General features: G+C 43.3%; 1 protein-coding gene across 1 annotated transcript; it reads left to right on the forward strand.

Moving 5' to 3' along the window:
• The first annotated feature begins 3180 nt into the window (after positions 1 to 3180).
• Positions 3181 to 12879, forward strand: CA7 (carbonic anhydrase 7). Its single transcript, XM_058033942.1, has 7 exons — positions 3181 to 3241; positions 5237 to 5434; positions 8165 to 8283; positions 9297 to 9392; positions 9633 to 9695; positions 10694 to 10849; positions 11123 to 12879. The coding sequence occupies exons 1-7, from the start codon at positions 3202 to 3204 to the stop codon at positions 11243 to 11245; spliced, it is 795 nt and encodes a 264-aa protein (XP_057889925.1). The 5' UTR covers positions 3181 to 3201; the 3' UTR covers positions 11246 to 12879.

The following is a 12879-nucleotide window of genomic DNA, read 5'->3' on the forward strand; positions in this document are numbered from 1 at the left end:
TGTGGAGTATTTTTGTGCAGCTCCTGGGTTCGTTTGAAATGCCTTTAGCACACATGTAAAGAACAGATGCCAGCTCAGAGTAACCCCCTGTGGGAGCTGCCGGCATCTGTGGTGGCAATGTGAGAGGAGAGAGGAGCTGCCTGGATAAACAGATACTCTGTCAAGAGGCACAGACAGGCTCTGGAGGGATGAATGTTTTATTTAACATTTCATCTGCTCCTTCCCATGGTACGTGAGCGGCTCGGAGTGTGCAGCCTGCACCCAGACTGGTGGGATTTCTAACCTGGTTTTGTTGGCGTGCAGTGACATGGGGTGCATTAAAGAAGGCACATAACACCTTGCTCAAATGTGTCACCACTATTAATGATGTCAGCAGATGTAATTGCCAAGTTACTTAATACACTTAGAGTGCCATTGAGCCATGCACCTTGGAACCAAATAACTCTTACTTCATCTTACATACGTTAAAATGCAGCTCTGCCCCTCCACAGTGATGCAGTAATATTTATCAGAAGCATTATCCTCAAGTGGCACCTCCATGTGCAACAACCTCCCAACAACTCCAGACCTGTAGTATTATAGAGGCATTTCACCTTAGAGATTAAAATCCCCAATTTCCTCAAAACTGCAAAACTTAAATATGTCCAACTTCAATTCAGCATTCCAATCTTACTTGAAGTTTTCTAACCATAATATACAGTCCTTATATATATAGCAATTTTAATAAAGGGAGCTCCAATTAAATAACAAAGAAAATTAATTCTATATGTAAAGGTGGGGAACCTGCAGCATTCGTTGTTAGTTCTGTATCACAACCTGGTGACAGGTTCAGAAGACCCCCTGTATTTGTCCTGGGCCGCTGCTCTGTTCTCATCACTGCTGGCAAAGGGGAATAAAGCACTAAGTGAGAAGGCTGGGGAAGACAGATTTCTGTTTTAAGGCAGCTTGGAACACCCCACTGCAATGAATGGAATTATGTCTTCCCATCACTCACTGTGAAGCAGACACTTCTGACATGGCGTGAAGAGCCCAGGAGAAATTTGTGGAAATCATGTCACTTTTTGCTCAGCTTTGGAGAAATCCACACCTTGAGCACCTACCACCCTGTTGTTCTCACTTCCATAAGTTCACGAGTGTGATGTAATTGTCCTGGATTCAAACTAGTAAAACAGAACAGAATTACATGATGACTGCAGCTTTTGAAGTGATAAATGATAATTTGAGGACAGAATCAGTAAAACCCATTACTAGAGTCAGCCAATATCCAGAGGTATCAGGGTTACAGAATAACGTGTTGCTTTGTATAAGCAACACTGTTACTTTATATTAAAGGAAAATTTTATATTTTCCTCATAAAGAAAGAAGGCTGGCTGGGTTGGAAGCACATAAAGTTGTCACTTACACACTGGTTATCATTAATAATGATACATTTTACAAGCTAAAGTTTTATTCAGTCTCTCTTTCCTTTCCCCTCAGGTGTTATCATTCCCCCTTTCCACTTTTCTAAATCCATCCATTTGAACCTCCATTTTGTGGAGTCTGTTTCCTGCCATGTCTTCAGGATATTTTCACTTGTCTCAGAGCTCTTCCTGTGCCCTGTGTTTGTAGTGCAGATCTGCAGAGAGCTGTGTGGGTTTGAGTGAGAAGATAAAAGCTGAAGGGTCGATGGTGCCCAGTGCAGGTTGGCACTGCAGTGCCCTGTGGGCTCGCCTGAGCCCAGCTGTGATGTTTCTCTTGAAAACAGCTGCTCAGCATTCTCTGCCTTGCATGTGGGCTTCCCCAGCTTATGCTCTGCTCTTTTAACACACAAAATCCCTCTTCCATTCCTTTTCACTTCTGTGTTGGTATTTTTTGTACTTTTCCCTAGACCCGCTTTCCTGACTCTGCATCTGAGAATTTTAAGGTTCTAATTCCAGTGTTGGGTGCCCACGAGGGGCTGTGTGCCCAGACTGTTGGGACACAGCTGTGCCCATAGTCTGTGCCAGGGACCTGAGCGGGTCACAGCAGCTTGACAGGAGCAAACTGAGGAGCTGGCCTGAGTAAGTCGTTGTAGAGCTCTCCTGTGGAGACCTTTGCAGCAGTTTACATCCCTCTGTGAGTGATTTAGCTGGCATCAGCAACTCTTAAAGGCTTTATAGCTGACTATCATGGAAACCTCCTGAAAAAAAAAAAATTAATACTTACAAGGCAGTATCACAACATAAAAGTTGCATAAAATGCTCTTATTGATTTATTCCTTCCATATTCTTGATTGCATAATAAAAGAATTCCTATTTTTGTGTGCTACTGTCTTTGTGAAAATCAATGTGTTTGTAAAATGTATCCTTGACAGAGAGCATTTCCTCAGAGCTAACAAAATTACAAGGAGCCTTTTTCCTTGCCCCAGAGATGTCTTAAGACATTTTACAGCTGCAGATTGGGTGTCTCATTGTAGCCTCTGCATGGGTTTAGCAGGGTGCAGGCAACTGCTGGATCATTCCAGGTAACTGAGGCTTCACAGATCAACTCCTTTCTCTGCTATGTTCTGTCCCTAATGTAACCACACTTTTAATTTTGTCCATTTAAAATGTTTCTTTAAAGTTGCAAAATTAAAATCAGATTGTCAATTCATCCATCCTTACTTTGTTTGATTTGTACCTTGTTTAAAAGCAGCGCAAGAAGTTTTTTTCCAAGATGAGGATGTTCTCCATCTCATCTAAGCACCAATTGTGATTAATTACAGATCTGGTGAAAACACCATTCCTTTTTTACAGCTGGCAGCAGGGTTTCAGAAGAGAGGCAGTGATGTTTCCCCCTGAAGAACACAGATGTGAGAAGGGCCAGTCCCACCTGCACACGACCGTCCTGATGCTCTGAGCACCTTATGGCTTTTTCTTCCTTGGGGCAGAGAATGAGAAAACACTGATTTCTTCTAAATTTGATCCACAGTTTGGCTTTCTCTCTAAGTCCTGAGACTTCAGTTATCTGAATTTTACATTTTCCTTCGCCTGTGCTGCCTTAGCAAATAGGGGGAGCAGGAGCAGAGCAGGAGCAGCAGGGCTGGAGCAGGAGAACACGGGTGCTTTCCCTGTCCTGCAGGAATTGCTTTGGCTGCTCTGTATCTTTAAGGGGCTGACCCTATCCCACGGGAGCCGCTATAAAGGCAGGTAGGCAGCAGTGCCCTGCTCAGGGAGCTGGAGCCAAGCAGGGGCAGCTCCCAAAATGACTGGCCACCACAGTTGGGGATATGGGCAGGCTGACGGTAGGTTATGGCATTTCCGTGCTGCATCTCTCTGTCTTCCCCCACTCGTTTTCTTTCTAGAGCTGTTGCCTGAGCCCTGCAGAGCTGCCTGCATTTTGATGTCTGCAAGAATCAAGTGTATACAGCAGGTAATTAATTACTTTATTGATAATCAATAGCACCCAGAAAGTGGCACCAAAAGATGTGCAAGTTTACATCTGCTGCCTTTCAGAGTTGCAATCAACATTCCTAAACTGAGGGAAGCAGTTTGAATGATTTGGGGTTTTTTCAGACTGCAGATATTACAGATGGGTCCCTTTCCAAAATGCTGTTATAAAAAAGATTACCTGTGTCTCTCTCCAAAGGCAATTCTGTTAGGCAAAGAAGATTTAGTAGAGCAGTAATAGATCTCCTGGTTCTGTGCAGTTGCTGAAATGTGATATCTGGGCTTTCATAAAAGTGAATAAAATAAGCTATATGTTATGTATGTCTAGTACATCAATAAATCGTACAGACCAGTATCAGATCTCTTACAGAACAAGTTATGCTTTCTGATTTGACAGTTTTTAATTTAGTCCTCCTCCTTTGCTTCCCACCTCCACGGCTGCGTGTCACAGCGCGGGGGGGACGTGGAGCTCCTGAAGGATTGCCACGGGAGTGTCGTGTAGTGCCTGGATGCTTTACAGACAGGGTGGATCAGAGCCTGATGCTGGCCAATGACACAATTGCATAACTTGCTGGAGTCTCTCTCCTTGCAGCAATTATTTTAGCTGCTGAGTGTCCAACAAGAGTCTTTTGTATAACCTTGAGGCGCCAGTCTCTTTCTTAGTAGCAATTCCTTTAGTTTCTGTGAGTGTGAGAGCACAGCTGAATACCAAGTGAAGCTGGTTAGTGCTAGTAAGTAACATTATGTATTTGTGCTTGTAGCTAGGAGTAATAGAGCCGTGGGTACTCTGATGAAGCTTGTGAGAGCCAAATGATATTGCCTTAGCTTGTGTAAGAGCATTTAATTCCTAGATCTGCTTTCTATGCAGGATGAGAAAAGATAATTTTATAAGCTTAGCAGAAAGTGTCAAAGCCAAGTAACAGTGTAATAGATCACTGTTGTGTTATGTAAACTCAAGGACGCTAAATACCTGTGCTTGATTTTAAAAAAAGCTTCCCCTTGTGAAAGTAAGTGAGAATGCTGCAATGAAAAATGTGCTTCTTGAGAATCCTGAAGCACAATTGTTACTGTTATGCTTCATGCATAGAAGCGGCAGAGGAATTTAATTGCTGCTTTCACTACCATAGCAAAGTAGAAAATGAGCCATAAGAAACAGGAATTCATAGATGTGGATAAGCTTTTGTTATCTTAAATGGCTTAAGAATCGTCCAGCTCTGGCAGCAGAGTTCTGCTATTAAATTGGGCCTTTTCCCCTCTCTATTGAGGTCAGGAAGTCCCAAAATGTTAATTTTCATCCTGTATCCTTCACTTGGGTTAGAGAGATACCATAAGGGGCATGAGTGAAGAATGGAGCTGTCTCAAAGATTTACTGCAGTCATAAAATTATTTTAAAAATAACTGCATAGTCAGTAGCTAAGAGATTGAGTCATCTGCATCTAATTTGAATTGCTGGAGCTTTTACACTCTCTTTCCCAGGGAGAATTAAATGCTTTTTCTTTGGGGAGTGTGTTTGTGCATGCAGATGTTTACACCTGTACCTACCTTGGAACACCTTATCAAGGTAACTGCAGCCTCTGCAGAGAGAGTGGCACAAGTGACTGTGGGTACAGCAGTCTCTGCCATGATCTCCTCAGCGTGTTCTGGACAAGATATTTGAATCCCCATCTTGTTGCAGCCTGCTTGTGCTAATAAAACCACACCAGCCTAGAATTTAAATTAATTTCTCACATTCCAAACATTGGAGTCACTCTTGCTGAGCAAGCTATTTCAAGCCTCCTGCAAACCCATAATGACCATTCTGTGTGTGGTGGGAAGGAAATAATGCTGCTTTCCTTGGCTTGCTGTTGAAGGCCCCTCCGAGTGGCACAAAGCTTACCCCATCGCGCAGGGGAACCGGCAGTCCCCCATCGACATCGACTCTGCGCGGGCCGTGTACGACCCCAGCCTGCAGCCCCTTGTCATCTCCTACGAGTCCTGCACCTCCCTCAGCATCTCCAACACCGGCCACTCCGTCATGGTGGAGTTTGAGGACGCTGATGACAGGACAGGTGAGACTGGCACAGCCAGCTAACTCAGAACACAGCCTGGGACTCAGTGGGGGCATTAATTAAGCACATTCTGTACGGAGTAACTGCTATGATGTATAATTTCAGCTTAGAACAAGGCATGTGACTGGAGCTGTTTATATTTTGTCTTCACTTGGAGCCTCTCTAGCAATGCAATATCACAGATCAATAAGTGTTTCTTCATTAGGAAAAGCTCTTGCCTCATGAAAATGAGAAGTTTGATTGCAGTCCTTTTCTTTTAGATGAGCATTGAAGTTTGCTGGGCATCTCTCCAGCACTGCCAGAGCACATCCAGCACCCAGAGCAGGGATGTTAGCTCCTCAGCGCCCTGGCTTGTGATGGCCCCAATCAAAGATGCCAACTCATGTGCCAGCTCTGGCGCAGTGCCCGGCTCCCACCCACAGGGAAGGGATGATAAGCAGAGCTGGTTCATGCAGCACAGTCATCATAGTCATAATCACTGCACCAATTTGTACCTGGACAAGTTGCTGTTACCTTGCATTTTCTTTTCTCCTCCCTGACTTGTAGCACTTTGGTTTCTTCAGAAATTAGAAAATCTTCAGCTCATTCTGGGTTCTGAGTTGGTAGCAGCCAACTTTGGATGTTGGGCTGTCTGCAGTTGTACATTATTCTTGTCTCAGCCCTTGGCAGAGAATGTAAATTCTTTAAGTGATTGATTTCTTCTGTTAGGTCTGTTTCCATGGTAGACTGTGCTTTTACATCTGGGGGTAGGGGAAGAGCATTCAAATGGAGATAATAAAGCAGCTGATAAATGGGAAGAGTGCATTAAAAAAAAACAAAACAAAAAAAAACTGGAACAATTTGTAAGCCTATCAGCTGATTTCATATTCCTTTTGGGTGTGCTGATTGATGCAAGTTAAACAGGATACCTTGATTTTGAAAACAAATTATTTTTTCTGTGAAGTGGTTTGTCTGCCCTTCTAAATAAGGGCTAAAGGTTAATATTCCAGACATCTTATTTTAAAATCTCTCTTCTGGAATGAATTTAAGAACCTACCCAATGGGGTGGTCAAGTTTTTAAGCATCTTCTCTTTACTGAATTTGCAAACTGGGTGAGCATTTTCCACTTTTACTGCACAGATCTGTTCAGAATAACACCTTATAAATAGAATTTGTAAAACCTTTCTGGAAGTATTATCTTAGCTTGGTAACCACTTTAATGTAATTTTCAGGTGAACTGTATCTGTGTAACAGTGAACTTTATTCAGCCTTAGAAGTTAAGAGCATGTATTACTCTGCACTTAGTGACACAGACTCAGAGCACCTGCCAGGAATGAGACCCTTCTACACTAAGCATGTCTTGTTTCAATAACACTTTTCCAAGGAAGATAACTGCTAGGAGTGGGAAACATGGCTTAAACTGCTTTTAGTTCTGTTGAAATAGATCTAGTGACTCAAAGCTCTGCATAAATGACACAACAGAATTTTGACAGTAATCCATAATAGCTAAATTTCTTAAAATATTAGGGACAGGTGATGCATTTTTTTGCTAACTTTAGAAAAATGTACTAGGAGTATTTATATCTTTAATTAATATTAAAACCTTTGCTTTGGCAAGGCTGGTTTCCTGCTTAAAGGCCAGCTGGAAGAATGCACATGTGGTAGCACCATGCAAGTCCCATTTTTCACTCTTTAAATAAAATGTTATGAACTGCACTGAGGATGCAATCTTTACAGATATTAAATGTAATTTTAATTTTCTTAATGTGAGACTCTGATCAGGTCTTGAGGTCTGTTGAGCAAAGTGAGATTTGGTGGCATATAAAATTACAGGGATTACTAAAGCTGTGATAAAATATCTTCTATAGGTGGCATCTTAAACATTTGTTTGTGCTTAGGTGTTATTTCTAAATGATGTATGAAGTGTCTCTGTGGCATTTCCTTACCTTTAGAAGGTGATTTGAGGTTGAGTGGTGTCATGTGAAGTACCAGCTATTATATTTCCTCTTTTATGGGATCAGGTATTTAAAGGAAATGGAATATAGATAACCTCCACTAAAAGTAAAGATACTGTGAGAAGGAAATACTTATCTGAATTGTCTAGCTGATGTTCAGGGTGTAAGGTTTCCTTGGAGCCTTCTCCTGTGCAGGTGAGCAATGCCAGCTGTGCCAGCCTTTCCTCCCAGCAGAGCTGCTCCATCCCTCTGCTCATCCTGGTGCCTCCTCTGGGCTCTGTGCAGCAGCTCCAGCTCCTGGCTGTGCTGGCCCAGGGTTGGGGCAGCTCTGCGGGTGGGGTCTCACCTGAGGGGCAGAATCCCCTCCCTGCTGCCCATGCTGGGCTCAGCCCAGGGCTGGGGCAGGGCCAGCTCTCACCCACAGCACCCCCAGGTCCCTCTCCAGTTCCACTTGCATTTATTGTGTTTACCAGGAAACATGTAACCATAAGGGTGGTCACAACAGCTTCATGTGTCAAATATGCTCTTTCAAGAAAGCTACAAATTCTGCACAGGTAGCCACACAGTGGTTTTAATTTACATTTTTTTCAAACGAGTTTTGATGCTCTCCATTAATAAATCCATCCCTCTTAAATGCCTGGATAAAGCATCTTTTGCATGCTGGCAGCTTGGAGAGGCTGCTGCCTTTTTTCCACTATTGTGCCAACAGTGGTTAGTTTTACTAGTAGGAAGCTAAAAAGCCAGAATGCTTAAGCTTTCTTCTCCTGTTTATTTCTTTTCTTGTTCTTCTGCCCAGCAATCAGTGGAGGGCCCTTTCAGAGTCCCTTCCGGCTAAAGCAGTTCCACTTCCACTGGGGCACCACTCACAGCCAGGGATCAGAGCACACCATTGATGGAAAACCTTTTCCCTCTGAGGTAAGGATGTGTTTGCACAGATGGGATTATTTCATGCAAATCATGTTGTCACATGGCTTTGTCTGCAGTGGGGGCAGGATTAGGATTCTGATTCCTTGCTCACCATAGGTAGGTCAGCCATCCCTGCCCTCCTCAGCTGGATGGGGAGAGGAGAGATAAGGAGATAAGGAGAGGCTTGTGAGTCAGGATAAGGGCAGGGAGAGCTCCCTCACCAGTTACTGACACAGCAAAACAAAAAATCTATTAACAACCAAATCAGAGTAGGATAATGGCAAATAAAAACTAAATCTTAAACCAGCTTCTCCTCAGCCCTCCTTTCTCCCTGGGTTTAACTTTACTCCCAGCTTTCTCCACTGTGCCCTGAGTGGTGCAGGGGGATGGGGAATGGGGGCTGTGCTCAGCTCATCCCAGGCTGTCTCTGCTGCTCCTCCCTCCTCAGGGCAAGGGCTCCTCACATCTTCCTGTGCTGCAGTGTGGGGTCCCTCCCACAGGGGACAGTGAGCTCCTGGAGCTTCTGCAGCCTGAGAGCTTCCATGGGTGCAGCCAGTCCTTCAGGAGCTGCTCCAGCCTGGTCCCTCAGGAGCTGCCCCAGCCTGGTCCTTCAGGAGCTGCTCCAGCCTGGTCCCTTCCATGGGTGCAGTCAGTCCTTCAGGAGCTGCTCCAGCCTGGTCCCTTCCCATGGGTGCAGTCAGTCCTTCAGGAGCTGCTCCAGCCTGGTCCCTTCCTTGTGATCACGAGCTGGGGAAGCTTCTGGCAGTTTCTCACAGGAGCCACCCCTGTATCCTCCCACTCCCAAAGCCTGGCCATGCCACCCCCGTGTGGGCTGTCACAGAAAACTGGCTGGGTTCCTGCCCACACTCATGGACCTGTCCAAAGGATTGAACTTCATGTTTCCAGCAATGCCTTTGGCACAAAGCTGTTCTGTTATGAACAACTGTTAGTGCTATCAATGAGAAACCACGTTGATAACTTCGATCATTAATTTAATTCTTATTTGTTATTTTTCTTTAAAGCTCCACTTAGTACATTGGAATGCCAGAAAATATGCAACATTTGGAGAGGCAGCAGCAGCTCCAGATGGCTTGGCAGTAGTTGGTGTTTTCTTGGAGGTAAGAATTGCAAAAATAGCATGTTTACATGATAAAAAGCATTATGCTGTAAAGTGTTTGAGGACTATGCCACATATTTAAGAAGTGCTTAAGGAAAACAGATGACTTACTGAAAGCATTAATGCATTGAAAATTGCTGAAAACTTTGGTAGGAATGTTAAGATTTGAGTAAGAAAGCAACCCCTGATTAAAGCATGGTTGTAGTCCTTCTTATTTATCCTGTCTACTCCATTCTTTTAGATTGGAAAAGAACATGCCAGCATGAACAGACTCACTGATGCTTTGTACATGGTAAAATTTAAAGTAAGTTCTAAGCTCTTTAAATTTGCTTCTGGGATATCCTTTAAAAATCATGCTCATGTACATCTTTGAGACAAAAATGAAAAATCACCCGCCCACAGATCCTCCCATAACTAGAACATAACTGTAGTTGTAGCTTCTTTTTCCTCTCCAAAGTTCATATTATTTTCCAAATTTCAGGTGCACCACAAGGCCATGATGACCCCACTGGTCATCCAGAGGTTCTGCCTTTCCCAAAAAGTCTAAAATCCACAGCTCCCTGACCCTTGAGACTCAACTCAGACTCAGCAAAATAATCCTTCTCCACTGAGCCTCAGCTGGCACAAGCGCAAGCTGCCTGTTTGTCTTTGCTGCAGAGCTCTGTCAGGGATGATCTCACTGAGGTCCAGAGTTTGTTCCTGAGGCGTTTCCTGAGTGACTGAGACCCTTTTGGATGCTCCTTCAGCCTGAAGAATGTTGCTTTAGACTGTGGTACTTAAGGCAATCACTGCTTTAGGCAGCACCCCCTTCTATTTCTACCAATCTTTTGGTTGATGTATCTTCCTCTATCAATCCACCTTCCTCTAATTTTAGACATGAAGGTTTGATTTATTGTTTTTGAGCCATATTTACCATAGTAGACAATAACTATAGGATTTAAATTTTCCTACTAAAATAGATGAGAAAGAAACGAAACAAGGAAGTCTGCTGTGATATTATCTATACTCACACTGAACACTAAATGCAAAACACATTTCCTGCATTGTTTTTGGACCTGTTGTGACAAGAGGTGAATTTTGGTAGAGACAATGGTGCAAGATCTCAAAGTCCAGTAAGCCAGCATTAGGCATCACACTTGCCATCTACTTTTGGCTAACAGTTATAAGGCAGCCAAACCTTTACGGAATTCTCCTTTCCCCTTTTCTTAATGTTAGTTTAACATTTTCTTCTCTTTCTAAAAAGTTATTTTACCTGCTCTTAAAAGTAAAAGGATACATTTCAAGTCTGTTTTCTTTTCCCAGGGAACAAAAGCTCAGTTTAGAGGCTTCAACCCTAAATGTCTCCTGCCCACGAGTCTAGATTATTGGACATACCTCGGTTCTCTGACAACCCCACCCCTTAATGAGAGTGTGACATGGATAGTGCTGAAAGAACCCATAAGAATCTCTGTCAAACAGGTAAATTTCTGATACTCTGTTATTGTAGCATTCAGTGCTGTATAAGCAGGCAAAGACTGTTGTGATTTGAAATTAGGCTAAGTTAAAAGTCTCTGAATATTTAATTTGGCCTGTTCAATCCTCAGGGCTTCTGTTGATTTCTGTTAATATTCTCTAGTATTATTGAACCTGTTCCATTAACTGATTGAAATATATTTCCTTTTAGTCCTTTTTAAAAAACTATTACTGTTGATTGCCCCCTTGAGCAGTGAATTGTTTCCCCTGAACTTCCAGCTGGAGAAATTCCGCATGCTGCTCTTCACTGGTGAGGAAGACCAGAGGATCCAAATGGCCAACAACTTCCGCCCCCCTCAGCCTCTGAAGGGGAGAATTGTTCGAGCTTCCTTCAAGGCCTGAAGAAAACTGATTGTGGCCCTGAGATATCCAAGAGCTTCCACATGTGAGACACTCTAAACAGAAACTCTGCTCTGCAGACCACTCATGGAACATGCAAGGCAGACATTTCCATGAACCCTCTGCTTGGACAGGGACAATCTTCTGGCTTTCTCTTTTAATTGAAGTGCTCATTGTTTGGAGAAATGGCATCTTTTTAACCAGCACTATTTAATATAAAGGATAGCTGAGTGAACTAAGTTTGTTATCCAAGACTCGAAACTCTATAAAATTAAAATGACATCAAAATCCAACTTGATATCAAGTGGAAAATTGTGTAGTGATCTACTAGTGCTGATGGCCACAACTTCTACTTGTCTCATTTAATACATGAGGAAACAGTAATCAAGAATTTTGGACAAACTGGACTTAAATTTTCCTTACTGATCTGTTACCATTTGCTGAGCTCTGATTTAAAGATTGCTTTCACTGTATTCTTGCTTCCTGATGACACAGCGTGTGAGTAGCACTAGAAAAAAGTTCTTTACTTGCCTCAAGTAGGCCCTGGTATGTAACTTAAATATATATTTTAAATCTACTGTTCTAAGATGCTATCTTACAATGTAATGCTGTGCTAAAAAGCAGAGCAGTTTACTGCAATGTTATTTAGGTGTTTGTCCTTTCAGCCCATGCAGGACACGGGACCACAGTGCCCTGGTCAGGGTCAGCTTGGTTGAAGAGTTCCTCTGTAGTGATCCAGGTGTGTTTTGTGTTCCTCAGTTGCTCAGATTCTACCTCAGCTCAGTGCTATGCTCTGCAATATGACCTCCTTCAGTGTCTGCCTGACAGAAACCAGGTATTTTGTTTCCTTTAGGGAGCTCACGTGGGTTGATCTTGTCTGCCCTGGGTGAGCATTGCTGCACAGACCCTCCCTGCTCCAGGACTGCCTGGCAGGGATGCTCCCTGCACACACAAGGCTTCAGCACTCCTGAGTCCTTTTACCTCTGCAAAAGTTGCTTTAGAACAGCCATGAGTTGGTTCTGCAACTTAGGGACAAAATTCTGACTCTGGTACTCAATACTGTGATGTTCTCTGTGACTACCCACAGTCAGTTCCCAGCTCCTTGAGTTCTGGGCCTCATGTGGCCTGTTCTGCCTGTGTAGTTCAGGTAGAAATTGCTGATGTGGATCACTTTGCACCAGCTGAAATGGAGAAATCAGGATGTACAAGGCCAAGGGAGGTGGGGAGCAGGGGGAACAGCAGCTGCTGTGGCTGCTCCCCTTCCTCCAGGGAAGGATGACAACACGAGGTGTGGAGCACAGTACAAGGAGTGAAGGACTGAATTCTGCTCCTCAAATCTCCAAGGTTTTTCTGCTACACTGACCTAAAACTTTCTCAGTTTCCTCTTATGTAGAAAGAGGGTAACACTGACCTCTACCTCACAGGGCTGTTGTGAGGGCTAATTCAGCATTGTTTTAGATGTGACATTCTTATCCAGGAGATGCTGAAGGCAATGGAAAATACTTACAAAATGCAATGGTTTTAGCTATAATGAATGTATTATGAACTTTGCTAGTAATGCAAACTGGTATTGTACAAAATCTATTTAATGTATCTTAATTTCTTTAACAAATTAAATAAATGAGACTTTAAAATCA

The sequence above is a fragment of the Melospiza georgiana genome, chromosome 14 (genome assembly GCF_028018845.1).
Source record: "Melospiza georgiana isolate bMelGeo1 chromosome 14, bMelGeo1.pri, whole genome shotgun sequence".
NCBI classification, from domain to species: Eukaryota; Metazoa; Chordata; class Aves; order Passeriformes; family Passerellidae; genus Melospiza; species Melospiza georgiana.

Coding starts and splice junctions, on each gene's coding strand:
- CA7 (XM_058033942.1), top strand. CDS start 3,202: ATGACTGGCCACCACAGTTGGGGATATGGGCAGGCTGACG. Junction 3,242..5,236: donor GGGATATGGGCAGGCTGACG/GTAGGTTATGGC, acceptor TTGCTGTTGAAG/GCCCCTCCGAGTGGCACAAA. Junction 9,696..10,693: donor TGTACATGGTAAAATTTAAA/GTAAGTTCTAAG, acceptor TTCTTTTCCCAG/GGAACAAAAGCTCAGTTTAG.